A 17457-nucleotide genomic window follows, 5' to 3' on the forward strand; every position below is an offset into this window, starting at 1 on the left:
TAACAAATGACCATTTGGGTTTAGATCACCACGTGTGCGTTGAAGTCCCCCAGCAGAACAATGGAGTCCCCCACCAGAGCCAAATACAGGACTCCACTCAGGGGCTCCAAGAAGGCCGAATACTCCAAACTGCTGTTCAGTGCATACGCAGAAACAACAGCATAAATAGTGAGTTATTCAAGCATTGAATAAAATATTTAATGGAATATTACCATATTATGTAATATTTAAAAAATAATGTTTTCTGTTAGTTGAAGCTGTAGGGCATAATTAGCAAAATGACAATTAAAAAATGCTTGAAACGTTTTAGTTTGTATGTAAGAGTCACACATTTTCCAGCTCTCCCTGCTCTGTAGCAAGCTGATTAGCTCATTTAGTTGTGTCTAGCCAGTCAAATACAGACACCTGAATGAACTAATCAGCTTGTGATATACTTTTGGATTACATTTCAAAGTAATCCTACCCAACCCTGCTCCTCATCATATCTCAGTGCAGCACCTGATGAATACACCTGGCTGGGTGTCAGGGCACGAGGATTCATGGCACAGAATTAAATCACTCAACAGGTAATATTAATGTCACACGTAGTTTTAGGCACCAATCCGTCCAGCCGTCATTTGGATGGTCAATTTTTGAAAAAGACAGCCACAGAAATAGTGGACGGCTTGCTCAAAGCCATCTAAAATATGTGAACAATTAGGGTTCTAACAGGGCAGCCCCGCCCAGTACTGCAAATAAACAAAGAAATAAATATATTTTTCATTTTCTTCATATGAAATTAGCCGCTGATCGCAAAAGCATTATTGTAAACAGCAGAGATCACTGACTGATCGCTACAGTGCTGTATGGCAGCCTAGTCAGTGCTGCAGAGCGCAGCTGAAAGTCTGCCTGACTCAAAAAAAGAGGGGGAAAAAGCTCCCATCAAAATCCTTAATTAAATAATCCAAAACTCCTCGTCGCTGCTGTTACATTCATACATAATTGTCATTACATACATAATTTATGATTTATTTAAAGGCTTCGTGTTTCTCGTGTTTGCTTGAAGGAGGAAAAACACTGAGCGAGGGGAGGGGGAGAGAGAGAGAAGAGAGAGGAGGAGGGGGGCTTCAATCATTTTCACATAAAAAGTGAAGTTAAATGTTTACTGCAGCAGGGAACATTGCAGTGAAGTGCAGGGCAAGCCTTAAGGCCCCCTGACACTTGCACGTCTTTGATTCACACACCCATACGCAGTGTGTCGTACTGGTGAGTAAACTCTCTGTAAACCGGTGTAGACTGAATGTGAGATGTGCGCCACTGTGTGCAAGTGCGCAAAGAGAATTTTGAAATGTTCAAAAAAATCTCTCACGCATCAAAATTGTGCAACAAATGTGAAATAGCTGTGAACATCAACACTACATGTTGATGCACATTGATGCTTGATGGTGCGTGAGATGGCACGCGCAGCTCATCAAGTTGCATAAAGAAGTGAACAGTGTGACTAGTTGTGTCAGTGCACCACATCAGAGTGCAGCTCGTCTAAATGATTATAATGAGATGTTAAATCTATAATAAACATACTTTTACAGCTACACATGAGAAGGAAAGAACATGCAACTGTTTTACCAAGCCATTACAATATAAACATGTCAAATAATTACCTTTTTAGACGGCTCCAAATGCTTTCTCTACCTTGTTCAGTGCGCGCAAGAAAAGCTCCAGCTGGAACAGTCTGCTGTGATTCCAGAAGCGATTAGTGGTGTTTGCAACAGCCAAATCAAAGAGAAAATTATTAATCCAGTACAAAATAATTATTTTATATACACAGTGTCCAGAGCATAACACGTGGCAGCCAGTGGAACAAACGCTTATTGAGTGTTGTTAGAAGGAAAGGTGATGTAACACAGTGGTAAACACACCACTGTCCCAGCTTTTTTGAAACGTGTTGCAGGCATCCATTTCAAAATGAGCAAATATTTGCACAAAAACAATAAAGTTTAACAGTTTGAACATTAAATATCTTGTTTTTGTGGTGTATTTAATTGAATATAGGTTGAAGAGGATTTGCAAATCATTGTATTCTGTTTTTATTTACATTTCACACAATGTCCCAGCTTCACTGGAATTGGGGTTTTACCTTCTTAAAAAGTAATGTGGAATTACTGTTAATGTTTTTTGTTTATTTTTGTACTTTAGAAAAAACAAGTGTAATATGGCAGTATGTTTAAGTTTGTTTTGATCATCTTCTTTTTGTCATCTTTAAAATCCAGAATATGCCAGTACCACTTAAATGGACTCTTTTCTTTCTTTAAAGAAACAGCTACCAATGCAGTTATGCCAACAAAGTCTGCCAACATAAATGTTTATTTTAAGAGGAGTTGAATTGGTTGTTCATTAAACTGACAATTATCAGTTTCTCTGTCAGGTATTACTGTTAAATTAAGCTTAAGTAAGTTAATGAAATTTAATAAATTTTTTATCCAATTACTTGACTAATCGCTAGAATAATGATAGAATTACTAAAATTACTAAAATTGGTTTACTAATTGCTAAAATTACTAAAATCGATTACTAAAATAATCGATAGCTGCAGCCCTACTTGGAATAATATGGCTTGTTTTGTGTTGAAATGTCTTAATAGATCATCTCAGATGTCCCTACTGCAATATTCACACTGAGTGCAACTCTTGTCTTATTTAATGTTGTATGCTAACAGTCTTAGCACTTTTAGCAGCTGTCGGTAGGTCCACTTAATGCACATTACTGAGGCAATGGGCCAGTGCTAGGGATGTCTGATAATATCGGACAGCCGATATTATCGGCCGATATTTGCATAATAATGTAATATCTGTCTGGATTATTATCGGTTTTTCCTCCGATAATGAAGCCCCGATAACATAAATAGAATGAATATGCTGATACAAGTGCTTGTGCAAACACACGACGCTTGCCGATTACGTCACCAAACAGCGCCTGAAGGCAAACCAAAACAAGCCAGCAGCAGCAGCTAAGCTAACAGCAAACTAGCATGTTTCTAATAAATATGTCTGCGGTGTGGAACTTTTTTAAAGTTTCAAATGATGACTCGAAGTTTGCGATTTGCAATGATTGCAAGGCCCTTGTCATGCGTGAGGGAACAAAGACTTCTTCATTCAACACTTCTAATTTAATCTCTCACTTGAGGAAGAACCACCCGGAGATACACGCAGCGTATGTCAAGCAATGTAAACCCAAACAACCAGGGAAGTCACTCAAAAAACAGCGCAACTGTCTCTTAAAGACTCAGTCGAGAAGAAACAGAAATACAAGGAACATCTGAGAGCTAAAATCTTCTTCTTTGTCTTTCGGCTGTTCCCGTTAGGGGTCACCACAACAGATCAATCGTTTCCATCTCACCCTGTCCCCTGTATCTTCCTCTGTCACACCAACCGCCTGCATGTCCTCTCTCAGCACATCCATGAACCTCCTCTTTGGTCTCCCTCTTCTCCTCCTGCCTGGTGGATCCGAGAGCTAAAATGATCTGTCGGAAAATCACGGAGTGCATTGCGTTAGACAATCAGCCTTTTTCCATAGTGCAAGAGTCCGGATTCAGAAAGCTTGTGGAATTCCTCGAGCCATGCTTTGACATGCCCCCTCGCAAGTATTTCTCTGATGTTTGCCTCCCTGAGCTTTATGGTGTCATTCATAAACATGTCGAGAAGCTAATATCTGACGCTGTAGCTATTAGTTTCATGACGGACATTTGGTCCTCAAGTATTAGCCAAGTTAGTATGCTGAGCTTGACAGTGCAATGGCTAGATCCTGAGTTTGGGCTGAAGAAGGCTGTGCTTCATTCCAAGGAGTGCCGTGGATCTCTTACAGCGCAAGCTATTACGTCTGCTTTTGAAAGCATGTTTGAAAACTGGAAAATCTCCAAGGAGAAAGTACATGTTGTCATAAGGGACAATGCACGCAACATGGCTAAAGCTACGTCGGAGTTTGGTGTGCCTAGTTTGCCCTGTATGGCACACACTTTGCAGCTGGCAGTAAACAGAGGTGCCCTGTCTCAACGCAACATAGCAGGCTACCAGGTGGATTTCCACATTTTACATGATGCAAAGCCTGGTGGAGCAGAAGAGGGCATTGAGTGCATATGCTGCTGATTATGAGCTCCCTGCAACATTGACTGCAACTCAATGGGGAATTTTAGAAAAGATGACCACTCTACTGGAGCCCTTTGAGCACCTCACCAAAGACATCAGCTTTGCTAAGGCCACTGCTGCAGATGTCATCCCCGCTGTGATGTCCCTCAAACGACTGCTGGCCAAGGTTGATGAAACAGACAAAGGTGTGCAAACAGCCAAACGCACTCTACTACAAGTAGAAGCTGTTTGCAATCGCTTTAATGGTGTGCAAGATGAACCACTGTATGCCATTGCAACAATGCTTGATGCTCGGTACAAAGACCGTTATTTTGACTCTGACCAGAAGGGAAATGCACGGACTATGCTACAGAGTGTTGTGGATGAAATGGCTGGTGGCAGTGATGATCAACAGGAAGAGGCTGCTGCTGGTACCAGTGCAGATGAACCAAGCCGGGAGGACGGGACCCCACCACTAAAGAAAGCCAGAAATGAAAGCCTGCAGGACATGTACCAAGAATGATGTTGTACAACAAGCTGCTACAGGTGTAACTGCTTCACAGGTGAGTTAATAATTAAAAAGTGAAAATATACACACAGGTCTGTGTATATTTTCATTTTTTCATTGTGTATATATGTTTAGTGCTGTCTCTCATGTCACTAACAAGAAGAGGAATCATATACTTTGCAACAATGCTGAGATGCTCATTTTTGTCCAGAAAAATCTTCCTCTCATACATTAGTGGAGTGGAACTGTATGATTTAAAGGAGCCTTATTTGTTCAACGAATGGACTTTAAGTTCATTCTATAAAAAAAGAACATTTCAACTTAAGTTTTTTATTGGGTGCCTTTTAATTTCTATGTTCTTGATTCTTTGTTTTATACAAGATAGAATGAGCCCAGTTTGTACATTTAGCCCAGGTATTGGGCAAAGCACTGAGACTTTTGCACTTTTGTTTTATATTTACTCTTTAGAATTTTGCACTTTTTAAAGTGTTTTATACCTCATATTAGAACGGTGTTTTGTAAAGTAGGATAACCTACACTGCAAATTATTTTTGCTTACATTAAATTATGTGCAATACAGTTGTACTGGACAGGTAAATATTTTTGCTATTTGTGAAGAAAAAAGATGTTTCCCTTGTTTGAATGGGAATTGTTAGGTTAAGCTCAGGAAGAGCATTTACCAAACTGTTTGAGGCAAAATGTTGAAAATAAATATCGCATTGCCATTTTCCTATAGTTGACGTGCTGTTCTTATGCTTTACAATGGTACTTTGTGAAATACAAATAGTGTGGCATCATAGTGAAGGTGGGTCATGCTTAAACTTTATGACAGGCATAATGTGTATTAGTTTATATTGGTATCGGTTTATATCAGAATCGGAAATTCAGTGTTTGACAATATTGGCATATTGAATATCGGCAAAAAAGGCAATATCGAGCATCCCTAGCGTCTCGTTTGAATCCCTGCGTGACATCCCCAGATTTGACCACTTCCAGGAACAGCCTGCCATTCCACAACACAAACACAACATCATTTCATCATCATTCACTTTATACATGCTTCCCTTAGGCAGTATTATTAGATGGTATTGCTTAAATTTTCATTGTTACGCAGATGATACCCAGCTTTATCTATTCATGAAGCCAGAGGACACACAACAATTAGCTAAACTGCAGGATTGTCTTACAGACATAAAGACATGGATGACCTCTAATTTCCTGCTTTTAAACTCAGATAAAACTGAAGTTATTGTACTTGGCCCCACAAATCTTAGAAACATGGTGTCTAACCAGATCCTTACTCTGGATGGCATTACCCTGACCTCTAGTAATACTGTGAGAAATCTTGGAGTCATTTTTGATCAGGATATGTCATTCAAAGCGCATATTAAACAAATATGTAGGACTGCTTTTTTGCATTTACGCAATATCTCTAAAGACAGAAAGGTCTTGTCTCAGAGTGATGCTGAAAAACTAATTCATGCATTTATTTCCTCTAGGCTGGACTATTGTAATTCATTATTATCAGGTTGTCCTAAAAGTTCCCTAAAAAGCCTTCAGTTAATTCAAAATGCTGCAGCTAGAGTACTGACGGGGACTAGAAGGAGAGAGCATATCTCACCCATATTGGCCTCTCTTCATTGGCTTCCTGTTAATTCTAGAATAGAATTTAAAATTCTTCTTCTTACTTATAAGGTTTTGAATAATCAGGTCCCATCTTATCTTAGGGACCTCGTAGTACCGTATCACCCCAATAGAGCGCTTCGCTCTCAGACTGCAGGCTTACTTGTAGTTCCTAGGGTTTGTAAGAGTAGAATGGGAGGCAGAGCCTTCAGCTTTCAGGCTCCTCTCCTGTGGAACCAGCTCCCAATTCAGATCAGGGAGACAGACACCCTCTCTACTTTTAAGATTAGGCTTAAAACTTTCCTTTTTGCTAAAGCTTATAGTTAGGGCTGGATCAGGTGACCCTGAACCATCCCTTAGTTATGCTGCTATAGATGTAGATTGCCTGGGGGTTCCCATGATGCACTGTTTCTTTCTCTTTTTGCTCTGTATGCACCACTCTGCATTTAATCATTAGTGATCGATCTCTGCTCCCCTCCACAGCATGTCTTTTTCCTGGTTCTCTCCCTCAGTCCCAACCAGTCCCAGCAGAAGACTGCCCCTCCCTGAGCCTGGTTCTGCTGGAGGTTTCTTCCTGTTAAAAGGGAGTTTTTCCTTCCCACTGTAGCCAAGTGCTTGCTCACAGGGGGTCGTTTTGACCGTTGGGGTTTTACATAATTATTGTATGGCCTTGCCTTACAATATAAAGCGCCTTGGGGCAACTGTTTGTTGTGATTTGGCGCTATATAAAAAAATTGATTGATTGATTGATTGATTTCATACAGAAAGATGGCATGAGGTTTTGTTTTCGGCTGCAATCACCGAAGCAGTCGCGAAAACTGCAAGGTTTTTTTTGGTTCCCAGTGGAGAAGGAAAGACAAGGCAAATGGGAGAAGTCGTGTCGGTACGTTTTAGCATACACACCTAGCCAGAGTAGCTGCAGTCTCTTGCCTGCACAATCGCCTCGACATGTTTGAGCTCCGAGTCAGAAACAAACCGCAACACATGTCGGCTTTCCACTGCAATGCCACATTTTCTTTGCATTTTCACTTTGCTTGTTGTGTAATTTGCCCAAAAACTCAGAGAAAGTGCTGTGTTTCTGATGGGGACATACGAGGGCTGCCCCAGATGTAGGATTATTGCATCATATTTTAACCCTTTAGCGCCCACCATCAAACTACGGTGCCAGTACACGGCTCATAACTTTTAATGTCCACACCCAAGTAAATTGTTATGAGAACCACCGCACAATCCCCCAAAAATATGATTTAATAAACAGTCAAATGAGCCACCCACGCTCCACCCCATTATGCATTAATGAGTTCATTATCAATTGGTGTGGACGGGGCTCTCAACGTGGCAACGCCCAGACAAGGGAGTCATTTCAGCTGTTCCAGGTTGCTCCAGACAATCAACAGATGGTGTCACGCAAGCTTTGTCCAGCATACAGTATACAGTCTATGGATGTGACTTCAGTGCTGCAAAGTTTCTGCAAACTTTGGTCATACATTTCTTTGATTTTTGACACCAACTTCCTCTTGTTTAGCAGACATGAATTTACTACCATGATCGCATTCATGTCCCTTCCACTCACCACCTCTGTGTTTTTTATCCAATTTTCAGCGCTTTCTTCACCAGCGGTAGCTAAAATAACACTCTGCAGTAAGAAATGGTGGCACACTTTGATGTACAAATGAAACACTCCAAAAGTTGTTCTCGTTTATGCTGTGTTTGCTGTTAAATGTCTGAAGCATATCATCGTTATCAATGTAATTTTTTTGTGATATAGTATCGTGATCATTTGTCCAAACTGATAGTGTAGTTCCCAACACATCCTGCTTATTCACTCACTTTTCTGACGGTGGGTGTGTGTTCCTTGTTGGTGTGTTTTCATTGGATGTCCTGCTTGAATGTGTCCCAGTCTTGCTGTCTGACTGGACCGCCCTTACGTTCCTAGTTTGCCTGCTGTTGACATGTCCGGCCCCCCGGGCACTGCCTGTTTCTCTAAAATCACCTCGTCCACGGTGGTTGGGCTGCCTCAGAGAGCTCTGAGGTTTGGCTGCACAGAGAAGGAGGAAGAATCTGTGGAGTTAAGAATGCATTATCCAGACAAAGAGAAAGACTGACACAGCTAAACCTGAAACCTGCTGAGATAGGTAGTATGATTGTCTAGACTCTGGATGAGACACACTGTTCAATATCTGCTGAAGCAAATTTAACCAGCAAGCAGCAACACAATGTCATAATAATATAATAATGTCATTGAAAGTGGTGTTACACCAAGAATTTGACATAAATGTCTATCTCTGCCGTACAAGAAATGACACATTTAGTGCAGCAGCTAAGAGAATATTTAGAGTAAGATCCTGCAAATGGTGATGCAAGCATCAAATTCGGTACAAATACTCCTTCGACATTACTCTTTTGGAAAAAATTGACTCGCCACTTGAATTTTCAATAGGTAGGGGTCAATTGAAGAAAACTTTGAAAATGCTCCAATCATGTTGAAAACTATACCACATTATTTGTCTGATCATAACGATTCCAAAACGGTATAGTTTGGACTATCTATGACTGAATTCCATGGAGTTATGAGGTAAAACAGCAAAAATGGTGACAAAGGTCAGTTTCAGTTTGTACAGGGGTCAAAAGTTAAAGTTGCTCCAATTTTGGTAAAAAAAATGATGCAAATTATTGGTTGAGTTAATAGCATTTCAAAAAGGAATAGTTTGTACCATCTGTCATGCTTAGTTATGATATTACATGGTAACATATGTCATACGTCATAGAATCCAACAGATGTCAACCTTGTTTGACCTTTACTTTGCAGACCAAGCATTCAACACTGTCAAAACTATTCCATTTATTCATCGTATTAGCTCAACCAATATTCTGCATCAATTTTTACCAAAATTGTGGCAACTTTAACTTTTGACCCCTGTACAAACTGAAACTGACCTTTGTCACCATTCTTGCTGTTTTTACCCCATAACATTCAGTCACAGATAGTCCAAACTATACCTTTTTGGGATTGATATGATCAGTCAAATTATGTAGTGTAGTTTTCAATTTGATTGGAGCGTTTTTAATTTTGAACCCTGTGTAATTCTTGACCCCTACCTGGCAACCTATCAAAAATTCAAGTGGTTCGTCGGGTTTTTCAAAAGAGTAAGGTCTAAGGAGTATTTGTGCCAAATTTGGTGCTTGTATCACCATTTGCAGGATTGTTTCAGTTATCTTCTGCACTAATTAAAATGCAGGGATACCTTCCATTCCTGCAGGGCATGTGCCCTGCATGTTTTGTCAAGGTGCCCTGACACAAGCATGTTTTTGATTCACGCAACAGCACAACCTGTGTTGTGACGTTCCCCACCTGCTGTGATCACAGCTGGACGCTGTTCTTGGTCTACCGGCTGCCACGCGCTCTGCGCTGGACACTGCGTATATAAAATAATTATTTTGTGGCAGATTAATCATTTTTTTCTGCAAATTGGCAGTTGAAAACACCTCTAATCACTTCTTGAATCACAGAGGAGGCTGCAGCCAAAGCTGTTCGCGCACGCCTAACAAGCTGCAGAAAGCAGTTTGAGCCACCTAAAAAGGTAATTATTTGACTTGTTTACATGGTCATGGCTTGATAAAACAGTTGCACATTTTTTCCTTCTTGTGTGCAGCTGTTAAAGTATGTTTATAACAGATTTAACTTCTTGTTATTATCCTTCAAATGATTTGCGCTCTGATGCGCTGAGGTCACCACTCTCCCTTTTCACTGCTTGTTTACTCCACTTGACGAGCTGCACGTTGTGTTGGAGATTAGATCGCGCCACACAGCATGACATTTGTGCATGAAAGATTTTTGAACATTTCAAAATCCTCTGTGCGCAATAACACACACCGGCACCCCTCTGGTGTCCTGTCTACACCAGTTAAAGACGAGTTTACTCTCCAGCATGACACATGAACGTTTGATTCACACGTGTGAATCAAAAACATGATTGTGTCAGGGCACCTTCACTCTCTCCCAACACCTAACACTAATTAACACTGACAGGTGTGTTTGGCCAATGAGGAACTGGGAAACACCAGAGTTAAATAATCGGGAGTGAGCAGAGCAGGTAGACTTGAAAACATGCAGGGCAAATACACTCCGGGATCAAATTTGGGCAGTGTCAGAAAAATAAAATAATAATAACAATAATAATCGCCCTGACTTGTGGCAGAGGAAGACAGACATCTTGCTTCAATTTGAAGTCTTACTGCGGGAGCGTCATCACTGAAGCACATTTACCAAACCTCAGAATATATCCAGCCTGGATCACTTGGAGAGGGGTTTACCTAGCAATGCTTTCCGGTCATAACTACAGTCCCTTGATACAGAAAGTAGCAACATGAGTTGAAAAAATACAGTCACGTGACTCGTGGTCCCATCTTGGGGCCAAACTAGTGTTTGTTGTTAAGCTATCTGCATGTAAATCCAAATATTTTATTTATTTATTGGCTGAAATTGCCAGGCTGTTGTGCATTTGGAGGCACAAATACACACAACAAGGGCTTCAAGATGTACAGATTCCCTTCAGATCTGAACAGAAGAAAAATTTGTAAAATAAAGTCAGCCGTGTGGGATGGAAGCGACATCATTGTCAAAGCTTTGAGAGGTAAATTTATTGTTAAGTCCCATGTACAGTAAAACTCACCTAAACCATCATCGTATAAACTGGATATTCACAGTCACCGGACAAAAAAAGTCCCAATGTTTTTGCATTGTTTTCCATGTAATAAACACCGTATGTATGGGATTTTTCGTTCATATCGGATAAAATGTCCAGTCCGATCGCAATGTATTTCCATTAAAAACCCTCGCATGTGGGACCGGAGATATTTCCATGATTAAAAAAAAACGACCATTTTTTTTTCACACCATGCTCAGACTCGGACCTGCAGCCTGACATGCACCTGTTAAATCAGACAACACAAAAGGCTGTGATTTGACATTTTTCTGCTTTCACTCCTTCGTCTCCCATCATGTTTTAATAGTTTTTGCAGTGCACACACTGATTACAAATGGATCAGAAAAGTCCGCAAATTTACAACACGGAGTCAGAAAAAGATGAAATTGTACAGCTTACCTTTGGAGGTGATTATTGCAGAAAGAAAAGCTTGTTGAGGGTCAAATTAGTCCAAAATAAAGCATAATCCAGCGACAGAGAGCTTTAAAACTGTCACATGCATCATTGCATGACACAGAGTTATAGAGCTGCAGTAGCTCAAATCTTATTTAAATTAATTAAATAAACCCTCATAATTGCAAACTTATGTAAATTTGATAGCTTAACTATTTTTATATTTATTTTGATAGTACCTGCATGTTGAAAACATAAAAGGTTCATTCAGTAGTTCAGTACAGTTGGCCCCAAAATGGTGTCATGTTCTGAGTTGACACTACTCTCTGAATAATGGGACCCTAGTCAAAGCTCACCCCACCGTTTCCAACTCAGCTGCCAGGCTTATCTAATTCAAGGTTGGCCTCGGCCTTCTACGGTGACAAAGTTTACATTCTCACACAAGCTTTTAGCAATAACAGTGTTGTTCAAATGCAAGTATGAAACACAATATATTTGAAGAACTTATAATTACACTAAAAATGAAAGACACACTTTTATGAGTTTCTCATAACCCCATAATGATAAAAAACAAAACAAAACATATTTTTCTCACAGGCAGCCCTGCACTAAGGTATCAACTCACCTGGTGATAACATGTTGGATGACTGATGAAATATCTTCCAACAAAACAAGTGACTTTTTACTAAAAGTCCAGATGTGATGATGGTGTATGGGTCTACATGCACTTTAAGAAATATTCCGACATTGCCTTGACTCTACGTCCTTCACACACAGCATCACTGGTAGCTCAGTAACTATCAACACATTGAGTCAGACCTGGAGCCATGTCCACACTCCTGTTCATTTTTTGTTTCTTCTTCCTACAGTTTTTCTTCTGCTCCCTATTTCTCTCATTTCTTCAGCAAGAACTAGTACCTTCACCACCAACATTCCACCAGCTTTCTCATTCTCCCTCTTCTATCAGAAGATGATTTAATCTTTCCTGCAACAAAATGCAGACACCAGCTCCATTAGTCCTCAAATCTGACCAATAGAGCTTTTGTATGACTGGCTATCATTCACCTATCTCATATCATATCTCTTTTTTTCTGTTTCTTCTTCCTCTGAGTGAATAGATGCTATTTCTTCTATGAGCTGTTGCAAGCCAATCAATTAATCAGCAAATTGATCACTGAATCCTTGAGATGAGCATGAGCATAGCCTCACACACAACACAGAATAAGCTTCGGTCCACATGTAAATGAAGCACATGCACACTGGGAGTAGACAGATGCTGTGTCACCTCACCGTCATGAGCACACTGTCTCTGGTCAGGCTTAAAATCAGCATCCCAGGCGATGAACCAATGAGCCAGAGAGACAGAGGCTTGAATTATGAACCAGCTTCTCTTGTTTTGTAGCTCTTTCTTAGCTGCTGTTTGCTGGATTTGTCTGAACTCCCTCTCTCCTCCTCACTCTCTTCTTCCATGTCGTCTGTCATCCTCCTCCCCTCTACATCTCTCCTCTGTTTCTTCCATTCACTCTCTTTTCAGACTCTCCCTTTCTCAATACTCCATCGTTCTGCCTTACCTCTCTCTCTCTCTCTCTCTCTCTCTCTCTCTCTCTCCCTCCCTCCCTCCCTCCCTCCCTGCACTACCACCTCCACCTCCTCTGTCTCACTAAGAATATTCTGCAGCATCACAGTGGTGGAGTGGTACGCAGAGCACTGCATGCACTGCAAATGTAGCAAAATAAAAGCAAAACATACAGTTGTGATTGGAAGTTTACATACACTCATCATGGGCATGAATGTCATTGTAATTTGGAGCTTTAAATGATGTCTGTAAACTGTTCTTTTGCCAGGGTGGAATGACTGTATAGCATACATCATTAATGGCTTTAAAAAAGAGGAAGTGGGTGGACAAGTTTGAATTAATTTTGGGACTTCTCTAATCCACACAGGGTCAAAATTACAGACTCAAATATATACATACAACACCACTAATATTTGGTATCATTGTCCCACTGGAACACCCAGTTGTGGCTAAGTTTCAACCATCTATTTGATGATTTCAGGTGATGTTGAAGAATTTGGAGGTAGTCCTCCTTCAATTTTCCATCCACTTTTTGAAATGCACCAGCAGCAAACAGCCCAATAGCATGATGCTACCACAAACCATGCTTGACAGTTGATACAGTATTCTTAGGTTTGAAAGCCTCACTTTACTCCACCAAACATGCCTCTTTCTGCAAACTAGCTCAATCTTTGTCACATCAGACAATAAACTTTTCTCCATGTTTGTCCATGTAGGCAGCTGCAAATTTCAGTCCAGCTTGAAGGTGTTGGTTTTGGAGCAAGGGTTTCTTTCTTGATCTGCACGCTCTCAGTCCATGGCGATATAAAACTCAATTCACTGTGGACAGTGACGCTGGTGTTCCAGCGTTTCCCCAGTTCATGGGAAACTTCTCGGTTGTTCCTGAACATCCTAACCAATTTCCTCTCATCTGAGGGTGACAGTTTGGGTCTTCTGCCAGACCTTACTAAAGTGGTGACACATCCAACTCACTTGTACTTATATATAATTGATTGAACTGATGACTTTGTATTCTGCAGGTATTTAGACCTTCTCAGTTTTTGTAGATCTACAACTCTCCTTAGATCTTCACTGAGTTCTTTGGACTTTCCCATTCTTCTGAGTACATGTGTCATTACAACTATTTGCACACACCAGCGGCTGAAAGACAGAGTGTGCCCTGTGAGAGCCCACTCGATCCCTCTCGCAGCAGGTGTCAGTCAAATTCCAGCTGACACGAGAGGGGAAAATGGCGGCGGAAGAGTAAGAAGTGTTTAGTGTGAGCTCCCGTTTTTTATTTACTATATAGTGGTGTTTTTACAATTTATCCCTGCTAAATTCGACACCTGTTATTTTGTTAGTCTATCTTTACAGTGTTGCCTCCTTCTTCGCGTATAATGGCATCCAGTTTGAGAAAATATATATATTCGGGAGTCACAGCCGCTAGGTCTGATGCTACCTGCGATCAGAGTTATGCTAAAGACTCTGCACTGCCATTATCAAAGTCGACCGAGATGGACTTCTCGACGCTGAAAACAGACATTCTAGCGTCAATAAAATCCAGTATTTCAGAGGTAATAAAAACCGAAATGAGGGATTTGTGTTGTGAAAGTGTCGTGACACGGACCCACAACAGGGGGGCGGTAATGAACGGACAATGGATAAGCCAAAAAGTAACAATTTAATGTTGTGAATCGCACAACGAAGTACAGACAATAACAATATGGTGGAATGTCAATTATACACAAGGTGACGTGTGGGCAGGCTCGAAGATAGAAGACGTCTGGCGAGAGAAGAGCCGGATCCCACACAGCTTCCACCACCAACGGATCTGAAGAACACCGGAGCCACCAAGCCCTGCGCCCCAGGTGGCCACTGTCTTCAGCAGTCAGACCCGGTACTGCTGGCAGAGAACAGAAACAGTATTGATGAGTGCGAGTTCGCACACTCAGTAATCCCACAGTCTGTGTTTAGTTAGGAGGGAGCACCTCCACCTCCAATCACACACTCGTGCAGCTCCTGTCTAACCCCTTATCTGGTTGGGGTGTGAAGCGAAGCCGTCGCTGATCACACCAAACGCCAATCCCACAGATAAGGCAAACACCACAGGAAAACGGCTGCAAAAGAGTTCAGACTATTATTCAGTTTTAAGTCAGCAGAGAAGTTACCTGAATGGTAGCTGATTTCTCAGCGGGGAGGTGGAGTTGCAGGCCGGCCTTTATGGTGGTGGTGATGTGAATGAGTGACAGCTGGTGCTGATAACGAGTGACAGCTGTCACTCCCGGTTGCTATGACGCCCTCTCATGCTTGAAGCCCGCACTTCAAGCAGGGCGCCATCTGGTGGTGGTGGGCCAGCAGTACCTCCTCTTCAGCGGCCCACACAACAATTTGCTGGCAGAAGACCTTGGATTTATTAGAGGCCAGCTACAGGCGGTACGAGCGGAAGTGGCGAGCGGCACCATGGCCCTTCGGGCTGATTTAGACCAGGTAAAAGTTCGATTCAAAGACGTGGAGGACGGCTTGTCGACCTGGTCAGAGGAGGTGGTTTCTCTGCGCGGTGCTGTGATTGAGATGAAAGCCGAGTTAAATGGTCTCCGAAAGAAATATGAAGATATGGAGGGGCGTTTAAGGAGATGCAATCTGAGGATTATTGGCGTCCCCGAAACATCAGAGTTTGGCACTGCTACCACATTAGCTGAACTTCTCAAGGAGCTACTGGATCTGGAAAACGCACCACGTATTGACCACAGGAAGGTGGAAGGAAAGCCGCGGGTCATTGTGTTGAAGCTGCATTACTTCCAGGAGTGTGCGGAGATACTGGGGCGTGCATGCCGTCATGGGCCGCTTCGATACAGAGAGGCGCCGGTCTTCATCGCCCCAGATTACACAGCTAATGTGGCCAAAGCCCGAGCAGCTTTCACTGACGTCAAGAGGCTTCTCCGTAACAGGCGAGATGTTCAGTACGGTCTGTTGTTCCCAGCTCGGCTCCGCATCACTCACGGTGAGGACAACATGGAGTTTACGGATCCGAACGCTGCCATGGAATATGTTCGGAAAAATATTATCTCTATGATGAGCAGAGACGACGGGAAGTGAAATCCCCATTCTCATCACATTTACAGGCTTCATTAATCTTTTTGAGCGAGTTTAGAGTCATCTTTTTATAACTATTATTTAGTTTACCACTAATAACTATTTCTTAATTGACGGGCAAAACGGGAGCCCAGTGTAGTTGGTGTTTTGTTTTTTTTTCCCCTCAATACAAGCACTAATGTGTGGATTTCTGTTTAAGAGTTGCTGTTATTATCTCCATGTTCATGTGGGAGATAGGGGTGGAGCTAAACCAGATCTGTTTATGTGTGGTGACCTTTATGTCAGGTATCTTTGGATTCATGTGCATCAGGTGATATATTGTTTTTCTGATCATGGCTGGTAATATGAAAAATACTAGTTATTCAAATGGCTGTCTAGTTAACTGTGTGAGCTGGAATGTAAAATCTCTTAATAACCCATTAAAATTCTGCAAAATTGTGAGTCATTTAAAGCAACTGAGAGCGGATATTGCCTTTTTGCAAGAGACACGTGTGCTCTGCTGATAGCGTGCTTCTAAGTAAAAAATGATCTGGTCAGGTGTTTCAATCTAATTTTCAATCTAAGTCCAGGGGAGTACCCATCATGATTAATCAACAGGTACAATTTACAGTGTCTAGTGTACACACAGACACAGCTGGACGTTATGTTGTTGTAGTTGGTAAGTTATATACCCTCCCAGTGATTTTGGTATCAGTTTATGCACCAAATTGGGACGATAATATATTTTTTAACTCCCTTTTCTCAAAGCTGCCAAATATATCATCACACAGTCTTCTGATGGGTGGCGATATTAACTGTGTTCTTTCACCGCTTGATCGTAGTGCTGTAGGGAAGATCAATTTGACCAAATCTGCTCATACAATTAACTCCTTTCTAAAAACATATGGTGTGGCTGATGTGTGGCGCTTTCGTAATCCTTCCTCAAGAGCATATTCATTCTTCTCCAGTGTTCATAAGTCATACTCACGGATTGATTATTTTTTCCTCGATAAGCGGGTTCTGCCATTAGTGAAAGAGTGTGAATATGGAGCAATGCTCATATCAGATCATGGACCTCTCATTATGAAGTTGATGATCCCAGTAACACACTCTATTTACCGTCTCTGGCGTTTTAATTCGTTACTTCTGTCCGAGGAAGATTTTGTTCAGTTTATTATATCTGAAATCAAATTCTTTCTTGAAACTAATCAAACACCAGGGATGCCACACTGTATTGTGTGGGAGACATTGAAGGCCTATTTGAGGGGACAAATAATCTCTTACTGTGCTAATAAAAGAAAGACAAATTTGATATGGTTACAATAGTTAACCGATGAGATATTACAATTAGACGCCGCACTCAGTCGCTCCCCCTCTCAAGATCTAGTGAAGAAACATGTGTTACTCCAGACAGAATTTAATACTCTGTCAACACAGCAGGCTGAGTATTTAATATCTAAATCTAGACAGGGTCATTATGAACATGGTGAAAAGGCTGGT

General features: G+C 41.3%; 1 protein-coding gene across 3 annotated transcripts in view; it reads right to left on the reverse strand.

Annotated features, from left to right (window-relative positions):
* Positions 1 to 17457, reverse strand: part of tdrd7b (tudor domain containing 7 b) — a 136199-nt gene that overhangs the window by 95076 nt on the left and 23666 nt on the right. For 2 of the 3 annotated variants that reach the window (XM_034168103.1, XM_034168101.1), the window contains exon 4: positions 8062 to 8269. In XM_034168103.1, coding sequence (XP_034023994.1) covers positions 8062 to 8269 — 208 coding nt within the window. Of the gene's footprint in view, positions 1 to 8061; positions 8270 to 12620; positions 12773 to 12814; positions 12925 to 17457 lie in introns of those variants that run through there. The other variant, XM_034168104.1, reaches the window with a different exon arrangement.

The sequence above is a fragment of the Thalassophryne amazonica genome, chromosome 4 (genome assembly GCF_902500255.1).
Source record: "Thalassophryne amazonica chromosome 4, fThaAma1.1, whole genome shotgun sequence".
NCBI classification, from domain to species: Eukaryota; Metazoa; Chordata; class Actinopteri; order Batrachoidiformes; family Batrachoididae; genus Thalassophryne; species Thalassophryne amazonica.